The sequence below is a fragment of the Aspergillus fischeri genome, genomic scaffold (assembly GCF_000149645.3).
Source record: "Aspergillus fischeri NRRL 181 1099437636249 genomic scaffold, whole genome shotgun sequence".
Lineage (NCBI taxonomy): Eukaryota > Fungi > Ascomycota > Eurotiomycetes > Eurotiales > Aspergillaceae > Aspergillus > Aspergillus fischeri.
In genome coordinates, this window is record NW_001509770.1 from 117,926 (window position 1) to 131,339 (window position 13,414).

General features: G+C 49.1%; 7 protein-coding genes across 7 annotated transcripts, besides 1 other annotated feature; 4 read left to right on the plus strand and 3 right to left on the minus strand.

The window, feature by feature from the left end:
- Window positions 1-71: 71 nt before the first annotated feature.
- NFIA_007730 (alpha/beta hydrolase) lies at window positions 72-1,019 on the minus strand (the record flags this gene model as incomplete). Its single annotated transcript, XM_001263993.1, has 1 exon — window positions 72-1,019. The coding sequence occupies one exon, from the start codon at window positions 1,017-1,019 to the stop codon at window positions 72-74; it is 948 nt and encodes a 315-aa protein (XP_001263994.1).
- Window positions 1,020-1,664: 645 nt separating this feature from the next.
- On the plus strand, window positions 1,665-3,756 carry NFIA_007740 (FAD/FMN-containing protein; the record flags this gene model as incomplete). The annotated part of the gene is made up of 8 exons (XM_001263994.1): window positions 1,665-2,025; window positions 2,081-2,189; window positions 2,244-2,395; window positions 2,463-2,597; window positions 2,650-2,762; window positions 2,831-3,311; window positions 3,347-3,557; window positions 3,621-3,756. The coding sequence occupies 8 exons, from the start codon at window positions 1,665-1,667 to the stop codon at window positions 3,754-3,756; spliced, it is 1,698 nt and encodes a 565-aa protein (XP_001263995.1).
- An 814-nt stretch (window positions 3,757-4,570) lies between these two features.
- On the plus strand, window positions 4,571-5,572 carry NFIA_007750 (TPR domain protein; the record flags this gene model as incomplete). The annotated part of the gene is made up of 1 exon (XM_001263995.1): window positions 4,571-5,572. One exon carries the CDS (start codon window positions 4,571-4,573, stop codon window positions 5,570-5,572), a length of 1,002 nt encoding a protein of 333 aa, XP_001263996.1.
- Window positions 5,573-5,851: 279 nt separating this feature from the next.
- On the minus strand, window positions 5,852-6,925 carry NFIA_007760 (lignocellulolytic auxiliary activity family 14 protein; the record flags this gene model as incomplete). The annotated part of the gene is made up of 6 exons (XM_001263996.1): window positions 5,852-5,868; window positions 5,897-5,971; window positions 6,024-6,160; window positions 6,208-6,236; window positions 6,285-6,372; window positions 6,423-6,925. The coding sequence occupies 6 exons, from the start codon at window positions 6,923-6,925 to the stop codon at window positions 5,852-5,854; spliced, it is 849 nt and encodes a 282-aa protein (XP_001263997.1).
- Window positions 6,926-7,732: 807 nt separating this feature from the next.
- NFIA_007770 (uncharacterized protein) lies at window positions 7,733-8,371 on the plus strand (the record flags this gene model as incomplete). Its single annotated transcript, XM_001263997.1, has 2 exons — window positions 7,733-7,970; window positions 8,133-8,371. 2 exons carry the CDS (start codon window positions 7,733-7,735, stop codon window positions 8,369-8,371), a joined length of 477 nt encoding a protein of 158 aa, XP_001263998.1.
- Window positions 8,372-8,811: 440 nt separating this feature from the next.
- Window positions 8,812-8,836: a microsatellite.
- A 1,327-nt stretch (window positions 8,837-10,163) lies between these two features.
- NFIA_007780 (uncharacterized protein) lies at window positions 10,164-10,728 on the plus strand (the record flags this gene model as incomplete). Its single annotated transcript, XM_001263998.1, has 2 exons — window positions 10,164-10,172; window positions 10,222-10,728. The coding sequence occupies 2 exons, from the start codon at window positions 10,164-10,166 to the stop codon at window positions 10,726-10,728; spliced, it is 516 nt and encodes a 171-aa protein (XP_001263999.1).
- Window positions 10,729-10,838: 110 nt separating this feature from the next.
- Window positions 10,839-12,494, minus strand: NFIA_007790 (the record flags this gene model as incomplete). The annotated part of the gene is made up of 2 exons (XM_001263999.1): window positions 10,839-11,196; window positions 11,245-12,494. 2 exons carry the CDS (start codon window positions 12,492-12,494, stop codon window positions 10,839-10,841), a joined length of 1,608 nt encoding a protein of 535 aa, XP_001264000.1.
- Between the last annotated feature and the right edge of the window lie 920 nt (window positions 12,495-13,414).

Sequence of the window (13,414 nt, forward strand, 5' to 3'; positions counted from 1 at the left end):
CCGACCGGGATCAAGGTATTTTAGAAGCCATATTCTTGTCAAACCTCGGTCGAGCTGACGGTAAAAACACATTACCTGAAACCAGACCTCCATAACCTCCTCCCCCAACTAACGAGGAGGACACACCTTCCTATAATGTGACCAAGGGCCAGCGGTAGTCCAAATTTGAACAATGTGAAAGGTTGCCAAAGCCTGACTGTGGGCACCGTTATGGCATCGCCTCGTGTGCTCGTAGATTCATCTTCCACTTGCTTCCCTGTAAACGCCTGGACAGCCTCCAGTATAATTCTCGCCGTCACATCTGGCTGACTCAAAAACGGCGAATGGCTGGTCTGCAGCTCCCTATGCTCCACACTCCCGCCCATTTCTCTTGCCATACCGACCTGCATGCGTTGCGCCAACACCGGCAAACCGCGATCCTCGACGGTCCCAATATACCAGACAGGTACATCCTTCCAACCAGCATACGCATGCTCACCACCCTCAAACAATGCTTTGAGGCTCTGGGTCGCCAGTTGAGAAACCCAGAAGTCTGCCTCTTCGGCAGGCAAGTCGTGATAAAAGAGCTCACGTGGAGGAGTGACAAGCTCAGCATAGCCGGTCTCACTATTGGCACGCCAGGACGGGGGTGGACGGCCGAAGAATGGGTCCATGAAGGATAGTCCTGTTAGAGTAAAGCCAGAGGCTATAAGGACCAGGCCGATAACGTACCCCGTTGTCGGGTTGGTGACGTTTTGTGGCCGCGTGAGACCCTTGATAGCGCTATTGCCAACCATGCCGCCATACGAGTGCGCAAGGACAACCACATTGCGCCCTTGGGTTGTCTTGCTGGATATAGCTTCTCGGGCAGCATCAATATCATCTTTGAATGTCGCAGCTGGGTTTCCCGTCGTTGATGGGAGGGAAATTGAGACACATTTTAACCCATGCTGCTCGTGAAGGAGTTTGGTGACCTTGTCATAGCATGTGGGTTTATGCCAGGAGCCAGGTATGAAGACTAGTGTTGGAAGATTAGACATCTCAGAATGACTATACTGATACAAATAGTATGCGGTGGCACTTTTTTTTTGAATATACTGTTTGATCAGCGCAGAATGCAGCCAAGGTTCTCATGGTGGGTGTTCCCATGTGGGAAAAAGCCTAATAACAGGGGGGGAACTGTGTCAGCACGTGACCAAGTGACTCATTCTGGAGTGCTTGTAGTGCTACACAGACAGCCGATCAGGTTTCTACCTCTACATACTGAGTTTTGCCCTGTTCATTACCTTTGCTTCCTGGTGTCTATTTAGAAATCTATCTGCCTGCTCAAGCGGATGGCCCTCAGTATTTGCCAACGTTCAACAGTGAGACTGACGTTAACATAACAGCTGACCTTGTGGATCGGCATCGTATGGTTCAAACTACGTAGTGGAGCAGCCAAGAATTATGGGGGAACTGGTCGTATTCGGCTGTCCAACACTCCAACTCATCATACATCGATTTCCCGATTTGGCAACTCTCGTACTCGCCCATATTGCAGCACCCCCATTAGAATATAAATATCATGCAAGGACCTTGATTCTGCAGTCCTGATCATCAACACAAACCCTACAACTTCTTATCACACCAATCATACACCCCTTCATTCAAGCGTTCAAATTGACCATCGAACCTGTTGAGCACCCATGATCCTCCACGCTGGAAACCTTCTCTCGGCTGTGGGAATCCTCACCATTGTAGCAAATGCAGAAGCCCATCACCGGCGTCGATGTGCTTATGGTGACGACTGCTGGCCGGATTCTCAGACTTGGAATGACTTTAACGCCACTGTTGGTGGGCGGTTGATTCGGTCTTTTCCATCTGCTGCTGTGTGCCATACCCGGAGGTATAATGCCAACCAATGCAACATAGCAAAGAAGAGTTGGCTAGATAGCTTTTGGCGAACCAACCAAACAGGAGCTTATTCAGCGACCGTATGGGAGATGGGAAACACCGGGCAGTGCTTTATGGATACTCCTGTGAGCGCTCCCTGCCACCAAGGGCTAGGTAATACTGAAGAGAACCCGGCACTTTTCCTCGCTGATGATGTGTGCTCCACTAGTGCCGTACTATTCTGTCCGGGCGGAGAGTGTGGAAGATATCCAGAAGACTGTGAAATTTGCTAGCGAGAAGGATCTGTCACTTGTCATCAAGAACACAGGACATGACCAGTGAAGCATACTGCCTTGATTATCCATGCGACGCACAGCTAACCAGCTGCACAGCCTCGGTCGATCAAGCGGTAAAGGGGCCCTTTCACTCTGGACTCATAATATCAAGGGCATCGATTGGCATGACTCGTTTGTCCCACAGGGAGCACCTGCTGCTGTCAATGGTATACCTGCTGCAACATTGCAGGCTGGAGAGCAATGGTTTGGTAGGTGAATTATTCTACTGGTTACGATACTCATATGGTGGGCTTCGGCACTGACGCAAGCATGTAGACGTATACCAAGCTGCAGCAAAACAGGGAGTATTAATAGTCGGAGGATCAGCGCGTACCGTCGGGGCCGCCGGAGGATATGTGCTGGGAGGAGGCCATTCGCCATTTGCACATTACTATGGCCTCGCTGCCGATAGTCAGTGACAAAAGCCCATTCTCCCTGTGAGGACTGACTAATAGGAGCACAGACGTTTTGGAGATGAGCATTGTTTCTGCTGATGGACGACACCGAGTGATCAATGCGTATTCGGATCCCGAGTACTTTTGGGCTGTTCGCGGCGGCGGGGGAAGTGCCTGGGGTGTATGTGATCTATGCTATATACCAAGGCGACTGATATATTGGTTTGGCGCTGACCTGTTCATACTCAGGTTGTTACATCGGTGACTTACAAAACTCATCCTGTCCCACAGAACCTCACCATTGGGTTCGTTCAACTGAACGCAACCAACAACTCCAGCTCAACCCGTCTCATTTCTGAATCCCTGAAACTCATTCCAGCCGTTACAGACGCAGGCTATACCGGGTATGGCTCGTTTGCGCAGGGGTTCCAAGCGATCTTCCTTCAACCCAACGGCACAATAGAATCTTTCAACCGGACTTTTGCTCCTTTTTCTAATTTGACACAGCTTCCCGGTGTCACTGGAGCGCTTGCAGCCTATTCCTCCACCTGGAACGACTATTTGAGAACCTTCCTGCAAGACCCTAATATCGGGACCAACATTCAGGACACGTCACGACTTTTGACAGCGGACATAATCCGGGAAAATGCCGACGGTTTGGCGCAGTTTATTGTCGACAATGATCAAGCTGCAGGATTCAACTTTAGTAAGAGGGATCCTATTTTTAGCAGTTGGTTCCATCATGCTGATCCGTCACTCCTTTAGTTGGCAAAGTCAACAACAAGGAACGCGACAATACTGCCGTCCATGAGATCTGGAAACACAGCCACGCGCTTCTGAGTATCTCGGTAAATTGGCTGGATAACGCAACAGCCTGCGAGAAGGAAGAGAAGCGACACCAGATGGTGCAGTTGAGCAAGCGCTTTACTGACATTGTTGGCCCAGATGGAGGGACATATGTGAATGAAGCCAGTCCGTGAGTGATTCGTGACCTCTCTTCTTAGCCGTTCTAAGTGAATTCATCTCACATGAATCTTAGGTACGAACCCCAATGGCAAAGAGTCTTCTGGGGAAAGAAGTATGATCGCTTGCTCTCTGTCAAGAAACGGGTGGATCCGACCCAGTTGTTTGTGTGCAATAGGTGTGTCGGGACAGACTTGGTGCTGCAGCCCTAGACATGTTTACGCGATTGACTAGGCTCTTGACACCCCAAGCATCTCTTTTAATTGCACTTTGCTAGCGAAGAGCCGGTATAGTCTTGGGCCGTGATGTCATTTCCATCCGTCTGGTAGGCCACCGCAGAGATTGTTGGGAGGCCGAATAGGAACCATACGAACACCTTTCCAGAATCCACTCCAGAGGCGGTTTTGATGTGGTCGTCGAGTCTAAGGAGGATAAGAGACGTGGTGCGAGCGGTTTGGCTTTATATATTTATAATGCACATTGAGCTTTTCGATTCCCAACTTCTATTCCTGCGATGTTTCCTTGTCCTATCAAAACATATTATGAATAAATCCAACCACTACTCAAGTCACTCGCAAGCAGCGGACAGACGGTGAACACTTGAGGCTCACATGTTGACAGGATTGGATCTAGAATCCTGAGTGATCAGGGCATAGAGCTCCACCTCAGTAATAAGCTTAGGCAGCCACGGAGCCGAGATTTACCTGTTGAAGAGCTGCCTGATCCGTGAGCAGCCCTTAACATCCCAAGATTAGGTCTAGGATCCACATCTTTCACGAATGAATGGAAGGCTTCTGCAAAGAGACTAATAATACGAGACACAGTCCTATCGTTTGCCTCTGATGCTGTGGAAATGAAACATGCCAAGCATAGATACGAGCAATGACCAAAGTTTAGGGAAATCGGTCTCTTGTCGATCTGGTATTTTAGTTTCTCAAGTACCCCCGTCTCTCTTGAACACCATTTCCTAGAAGCTCTCAATCTTCGCAAGGACAAGAAGGAACCAAGATTGCAGAATACACAACGATGGGATTTATCGAGTCCAAGAGCAAAAAGGCAATGTCGCCAGTACACAGCTTGATGGAAGAGTGCAACAGATTGATGGACGAGAATAAGTGGCATGAAGCTCGAGACAAACTGAGCCATGCTGTTCAACAACTTGGGGAATCTCAAGGCCTTGATCACGAGGACACACTGTTCATGAAGACCAATCTGGCTTACGCTCTTCGTCGCCTTGGTGAGTATCAGGAGGCAGAGCGCATGGATCAGCAAGTGTATGCCGTTCGACTCCAAGTCTCCGGGCCTGATGACGTTGAGACGGCGAAATCCCTAAACAACCTCGCGCTGGATCTGAAAGGGCTCGGTCGATTTGATGAGGCACTGGACCTGGAAGAACGAGCATTAGAGGCATTTCTGAAAATCAATGGGGAAAGCTCGCGAGAGACACAGACCAGCATGAACAACTTGGCTAACAGTTTCCACCGACGCGGACGCCTGCAAGACGCTGCCAGGCTGCATGAAAGAGCCCTTGAGCTGCAGACCTGCACTCTTGGCAAGGAGCATTTTGAGACAATCATCACCATGGATCTGCTCGGGGTGGATTACCGCGAGCTCGGCCAGCTCGATAGAGCCCTTCATTATCAAGCCGAAGCCCTGGAACTCTCCAAGGCCAATCTGGGGGAGGCTCACGCAACCACCATACGATGCTCGGCCAACCTGGCAACCACATACCAAAGGTTAAACACGGAAGACGGCAAAGCCAAGGCATTGGCTCTACTGGAGCAGGCCTTGGAGCTTTCGAGGCGGACCTTTGGCGAGAATAGTTCGGACACGGTGCCGGTGATGAATAATCTCGCCACGGCATACGCCAGAGCGGGCCGCTTTTCTGATGCTGTGCCTCTATTGCAGTCGGCGTATACATGGAATCAGAGGACGCTGGGTCCGGATCATCCGCAAACTCGAGCTTCAGAAGGCAACCTCAACTATGTGATGGAGAAAATGGGTCTAACTCGTGCTACAGTCTTTTAATACATGAGTACTTCCCTATCCATGGGGATTAATAAATACCTATCTACTACAATTCAACAAGTGTCGTCTGTTGTCTGAATAGGGCTAACTCTGCTCTATACAAAGCCCAGCACCCCTGAAGAACAGCAGTGGTACTCACCCACTGCATGTGTAAAGTACATATCTCCCTTCCGTATCCTTTGCAATTGACATTAGTTCTGCTCGATGACACCAGATTTTTCGAGCCACGCCTGGTTTAAACGAAAATATCATTTTGGGCACCTTGCGAGAGGTTTATTATTAGCAAATAGTTCTCACTACAAGGTTGAGTCGATGAAGACATACCATTCTTGAAACCCCACGCCGTGTTGTACATCGGTGTCTTGCCATTGGGGACTTGGACGTTGTTCCCAGTTTGCTCTATGACTTCAAGTTATTTCTGACCATAGCTCTAGAAGAAAGGCTGACTCACGGTTGAAAGCAATCATTTGCTTAGCACCCTTGACACACTTGCTGCTATCATCCGCACAATAAACAGGGACTTTAGCGGGGGCGACCTTCTTAGAGGAGGTGGACCCGGTGACATTGCATTTATAACCAGCCATGTACCTGGCTCTCGTCAGTTAACAGCCTGGAACTGAATTACGGACACTTACATATTAGGCTGTCCACAGCCGTTGGGGACCTATTTGGTGTTAGTTAGATAAAACGTGACTGACATTCATACACTTACCCAGAGCCAAGCACATGTGCATCCACCAGGAGGACAAGCCGGAAGATCCTTGGGCACTTCATAGGTAGCGATCCGCTTCCACGGCGTGCTGGATACCGATATTAGAACCTAGAGCTGTAGTGCATAGACGCTACTTACTGCTCCAAAACTGTAAACACAGCCAAATTCTCCATCGTTACCGCCGAGAGGTCAGACTGATAGCTGATGGCAAACGCAGTGCCAGCAGCCATGGATTGGTTGTTGGTATGCAATGCTCCATCATCCTGGATACAGTCGGGCGGGTTACCAGGACCAGCCCAGTCCTCGGGGTGCTCTTTTCCGTCCGGCCATTCCGAGGTATACTTTCCACCGTATGAGAGCGTAGTCTGCGCGCGGTTGTGTGCAAGTTCTACCATGAACTTTCCACCCGCCGGGAGTTCCAGGATGTCGCCATCTGCTGGAGGTACTGCGTCACAGCCGCGGTCGTGTTGGAACCACCAGTCTTCCTTCTTGAGATTGTACAGGGGATTCACGGCTGTGTTTGTATTGGCGTTGTCAGTCGAAGGGTCGGGGCCTCCCAGGCAGTACATGCCTTTGACCCAAGCGACGGTGTGTGCTTGAGCGACAGCACTCAGTGCGAGGAATGCAACGGGGCGCAACATAATGAGTGAGCAGAGATCTGGGGAAAAGTAGGAGTGAAGAGCGTGAGTATTGTTCGAAGGAAATGATTTCAATTAGGGAAAGTAAGGTAGATATACAGAAAACATGAGGGTGCGACAACGAAAGCCTCATAATAACTCTGGATGTGACCGTGCCATGCCGTCCGGGGTACACTTGCCGTGTTCTTGACTGGCTATTAATCTTGTTTCAGATTCTCTACCGAGCGGCAATTGCGTTACATCCGGACGCTATACATGAAACACCGGCATAGGAGCTTAGTCTCGGAACCTAAATTAGCTATGGCATTCCGGCATTTGGACTGTCAAATTCCTTATTGCAAGGGACGATCGCAGGGTCCAGCAAGACCTGCGTCAAAAGTATTACCGATCCTGCTGAATTGTCGCCGCCCCTGAATCTCAGCCACTTTACCCTTTGTTTCATGATATTTGATTAATGATCTCAGATGAGATTATGCTTGTGATTATTCTGTCGACGGTTTTGAAAGAGGAGTAGTCCTGATGGCATGTGCAGCATTGTAGATACTGGGCCGACAGCCTGTCCTTGCGATGCTGCATAAGAAAGCAAGGGGTACTCGCAGCTAAAAAGTACACATTGTTGATGAAGCACCAGTCGACCATACCGGTCGGGCGAGACGCGTCCAGGACATCGGAATCCTCGAATAGGCGGTGCTGCAGCCGCAGGATCTCCAAGGTCGCCTCAATCACGATACTCCAGGACTGATTGCTGGCAGTTGTATCCTACGACGTACCGAGGAATTTCCAGTTGACGAGGGTCCGGGCTCTTTGGTAATGCATGTAAAAGTTTATCCGCTGTTGGGCAAGGGCATGTTAGCAGCTCCATTCACCATTGCTAGGGCTGTGTACATAGCTAGGGGGTCCAGCAGAGATTCGCACATGCGTCGGAACTTGCAAGGACCGGGAATGGTTGCATACGTCTGGTCTGGCTTTGCCACAGCCATACATGGCCTGAAGACCGACCCTGAAGAAGCCAGAGTGCCTATTCCCGGCGACGAGCGAGGCGATGCCGGTCATGCCACATAAATAGAAGATAATGGCCCTCCGGATGGCGGCGTCGCAGCATGGTTGTTCGTCTTGGGGGCGTGGTGCTGCTCCTTCTCCAGCCCGGGTTGGATCAACAGTACGTATTTCCCTCTCCTGAGTGCCTTCTTATAGCAGCGACGGACAAGAGCAATGGCCTTTTACAGGCGTCGGCAGCTTCCAGCAGGCTATCGGATAGGCGTAGTCATCCTGGCCATTTCGATCGTTGCTCTCACCATGGCACCCATCGGGGGAGCCATTCTGCAAAATTCGGCCAACGGCTGGCTGAATGTGAAGACCTTTGGCGGCGTCATGTGTCTCGCTGGGTCGGCGATTGTTCTGCTATCGAGGTGGCTCTATACCGAGAAGAAACTTCTCAGGGTGTTTTGATTGAAGGAATATTGGGAGCGGCTGTTCTGGCGTGCTACGGCTCGGTTTAAAGCTAGAGGCATTTTTCTTCTCGGAATTACCATTTCCGGGGTTGATAGATCTCGTTGGTCTTGACCGCAATGTACCACTACTTTCATAATCTGTTGTAGAATTATCATCCATTGTTGTCTTTGTTCGCTGTAGGAGAGTATGACTGCAATGCCACGACGCAATTCCGTATGTGTAAGGCACAGAGAAGAGTTTTCAACAGTTATGGCTGAGTTCTGTTATTTAATGTGACTGCCATCCCCGGATAGGCAGCGCTATATTGCCAATTCGGCTTCTACAGGGAACAAACGAGCCTATCATACCAATCGTTCTTGGTCTTATGAATGTCTTAGACAACTCATATACGCGGAGGCTGCCATATAGTGAGCACATTTCATCCTCTTGAGTAGAGGTATATATATATATATATATATACATCATCTCCTACTTGTCGCTCTGGGTATTGCTTTCACATCCTTCACCTCTTCCCTCATCCAGCTATATCGCTAGTTCATTTACCCAATGTAGTGAACATCATTCCCGCAAGTTGAAGATGGTAAGTCTGCCCAAATCGAGAGCGTGAATGTTTAGTAACACGTATCAGGACGACTATAGCGAAGAGCTCCAGCAGAAGAACACTGGTCTCACACTGGGATCCTCCAAGGACGAGGTTCGTGACGTCTGGAAGCAAATCCTGGAACATCACTTTCCCAAGAAAAGCGCTGATTGCCCTGGTGGAGGATTCGCTCACAAGTACTCCGACTACGACGAGAAATTCCCACACTGCGGCATTGTCAATTCTGTGAGCATTCATACCTGCCCGTATTCCATGTCTACTGCAGTCACTAGCCGCCGCCGCAGAGGAAAGCGGATCACCAGGTTCTGAGTGTCCCTTGCGAGCTTTGGAAGATGGAGTTAAAATTTGAACTCGTTGAAATCGTGCCACTAATCAAAGAACGCAAGCCGAATCTCTACGCAGCCATTGTTGCAGGCCCTTGGTACGCTTCTGCAGAGTGAACAGAAAGGGTGAATTTTGGATTTCGGCTTTGACGACGAGGAGGACGCGTGGAATATCCATCATGATTACGATGCCATTCTTCAAGATCTGCTGGAGATTCGTGCTAAAATTGATCCGGTGTGCGTTGTTCCCTATGGTGTTTCAACGGTTTGTGTCAAGGAGGAAATCTGTTGACGGATGTCGCCGTGAAAGTCTTTTGTCCTGTTTTATACTCCATTGTCTTGATTGTGGTCATGGTTTTGACCCTACTATGTGCCGAGTTGGTTGTCGATATTGAAGTTATGTTAGTCCTTCCAGTCATGACCATTTTATGATTCTAGTCTTCATCCTAAGTGGTAGATTATGTCGACTCGATATTGAAAGACAGATCCTGGAAAGAAGTGGCACGAAATACTTTAGTGAGGCCTCTTTAACTTGCGATCATTCTCTTGTTAAAAACATATTATTGTCTTATGTGGTGTCGCACTTCTCTTTGTCTTCTTTTGCAACATGCCCTACTCGAAAAATGCCACCTCAGGCAACCAAGAAATAGAATCAGGACAATTGGCGATGCTCATTAGATTTATCTTATTGTCTCAGACATTTCAGTGTCTTGGATGTCGTCGCTCAAATCGTAGAACTGCTCTGAGAAGGAGTATAAATACCACCTTATGTCTGCTGCTGGACTTCTCTATTCAGTACTCAACTCCTTTCTTCATCTTCCGACTGCGATTACACTAACTTTTCCATCCAAGACCTGTTTTCATCATGACTACGGTAAGTTCATTCAGCAGTACCGCAAGAGAGACATGCTAACAAATTCTAGGACCAGTACACGATAAGAGAATGGGAGCAGATCTCCTATCTCTGCCCACAATCAAGCCAGGAACACGTTCGGGAGGTATGGAATCTGATCCTTAAACCCCTCTTCCCTCATGTACCGACTGGTGGTAAGTGCTTTACCGTGACGGATGAGGATGACCAAGATAGATTTCCCCAGATCTCGGTTACTAATCTGAGTGGTCGGTTCCCAACCCTCCCACTCTTCAAGGTCTACTGCATCGGATTTTCCGACCCAGACACGGATATGTGGAGGGTCTTGGAGGATGCAGTTCAGCTCGATCTACTCGAGGCGTCGAGCTTTTTGGAGGGAAAGCCTCGGGCAAGTCTTTTTGCAGCTATTGCAGTTGGCCCGCTTGTACGTTTCTACAGACTGGATGAGGAGGAATATTTTTGTTATATTGAGTATCGCGATCGAGATGCGTACGACGTTCACAGGGATTTCGACGTCATTGTTGAACATCTGCTTCAGATTCGGGGGGCTATGGCGTGAGCACTGATGTTTGGTTTATTACCTTGGTTAGGTTTGTCATTATTATTGTTGTCCTTCAAATGCTATATCCAATACGAACTGAAATCTAAGTATCGATGACAATAGACTAATTAGATAGTCTCTCGGTGCGTAGCCGACGTGACGCCCTTCAGATCATGTGTGATATCAACTGATTCCGGTTCTTCGACATCTTCCACTAACCTCGTCGGTCCGTCGAATATGACGGCTACTTGTTCCAGCGTGTAGCCCTTGGTTTCGGGGTATAGAAAAAACGCGGTGACACCGAACAGCAGCAGGACCGCAATAAAAACCAAGTAATACTTCCATGCAATAGCCTCCAGGGCGATTGGGTTGACGAAAATATTGAAGAACGCGGCAGAGATAGTGGACATCCAGGTTACGGCCAGACCTCGGGATCGAAGACGGAACGTCCAGATTTCGCACGGATACGCGGTAAGCAATGGGGTTCTAAGATTGGATTAGCCGGATGGCAAGAATACATCAGAGGGAACATACACAGCAACGCCATAACCAGCAAAGAAGATGAAGAGGAAGGGTACGACAGCAACCCCCCTGGCTGCATGGCGAGTTACCGCGAAAGAACTCGATAGTGCCGTGACGACGACGTAACTGACGAGCATGACCATGGCAGATGAAAGGAAGAGTGGGCGTCGCCCGAATCGGTCAATTAGCACCGAACCTACAATGGCAAACAGGAGGTTCCACATCTGCATGCAGGCCAATATGAGCGTCTGATCTCTGACGCTGGTCACCCCGACCGTATTGAGAATAAGAGCTAGATAGTATGAGATGACACCATTGCCGACCCATTGGGCGAAAAACCCCAAACTGAGGGAGATCAGGAGTCGATGACGATTCCCCGGAGTACGGAACATGTCCACATAACTGGCGCCCTTGTGGGCATCTTTCTCGGCTCGAATCGTCGCGCGGATCTCGTCGAATTCGGCATCGACCAAAGATGAGGGACGGCCGCCTGCATGATACCGCGTGAGAATGGCATGCGCCTCGTCCTCGCGCCCCTGAGAGATAAGCCATCGAGGACTTTCTGGAGCGAGAAGGAGCCCCGGCAAAGCAACGGCCGGGAGAAGAGCTTGCAGAAGCGATGGAAGGCGCCAGGACCACGACGAGGAATAGGATCGGATCCCAAATATAACCCACCCAGAGACACTGCCCCCCATATACCATCCGGTCATAAACAGCGAGTTCACAACGCCCCGGTGTCTGGGATGCGCTATCTCGTTGATGAGCAGGGGAGCCGCGATTGCGAAAAAACCAGACGCCGCACCGATAGACAGGCGGGCCAGCAAGAAAGCCGTCGGGTTTGGAGAGGCGGTCTGCAGTACTGAACCGAGAATCATAAAAATATAACCGACGTAGAGACCCGGCTTGCGTCCGAGCCGATTCGAGACCCAGGCGGCAATAGGGGACCCCACTCCGCAGCCTAGCAGGATGATTGCATTGATCCATCCTAGTTTGGCGCCGGTCGGATAGTCCATGAAACGGTTCCACTCATTCAAAGCCTGCAAGCCGTTCATGAGAGAGCCGTCGTAGCCATTGGCCGAAGAGAAGAGAACCAGGGAGAAAATCATGTAGTTGAGATACAGTAGGTGAGGCTGACGGTACCATGCTGGATCTGTTGAGCAAGAAACAACAGCTATCTCAGTCTCCACAGCTGTCTTCCTTAGAGTGTCGGGTTCAGGACTTGCCATGGCCTGATTACCCGTGGGATGCGTGCTACACAGCATGATGAGCCAGACACTATTGACTCGGGTATCGCTTTTTTGTTGAGGACATATTGTCGGCAATGTGGGGATATAAAGGAGTAAAATCCAAGAGACTCGGATTCCCCCCTCCTGAACACAGTAAAAAGCTTCCTAAAAGCTTCCTGATCAGCCACCCAAGGGGTCCACAGGTTACAGGTCAGGTGCCGGGTCAGAAAAGCCAAGACGCCGCCCTAGTCAAGCACATGACTGACTTTGCCGCTTTCGGCATTAACAATACCAGGTTTTAATTACCCGGCATCTGACATTTATGAAATCATAACGATATTGAAAGAAACAACAATTACTTCTTGAGTACTTTCCAACTGATTATAGCATTTCATTATTCATTCGTAATTTCGCTCGCCGTTCCATAAGTTCCAACTCTTTTTCTTCGTTTTGTAGCTGCTTTGCCTGATTTTGCAGCTGTTTTTCTCGTATTTCTTCTTCTTTGTCCTTCAATCGAAGCTCAAGCTCGCGAAGCTCTAAGGCTTGTCGTTGTTGCTCAATGTTCAGTATATTTTGTGAGGAGATCCGACGAAGACCTTGAGAGGTAGATGACACGGAACTAGTTAAGAACCAGTTAATAACCAGTTGATAGCTGATTAGAATTACGCTTACCCTGAAACCCGTGATTGGGATTGAGATCTTCGAGGTTGTAATTCTTGTTGAGAATCAACTGATAAATGAGCTGAAGATGAGCGACGACGCTTCCGTGATTCTAAGTGATTTGAAATAATTAATGAAGAATGCCACAATGATCAAAATGCCGATATATTTTCTCACCCTCCCGTGCCGTATGGCGCAAATAATTAACTTCCATATTTGCTGTTCGATATGAATGATGAATTCCGAAATGAGTCCGATTTATATATTGAAGAACGTCCTGTTTGTCAAGCTTTGCA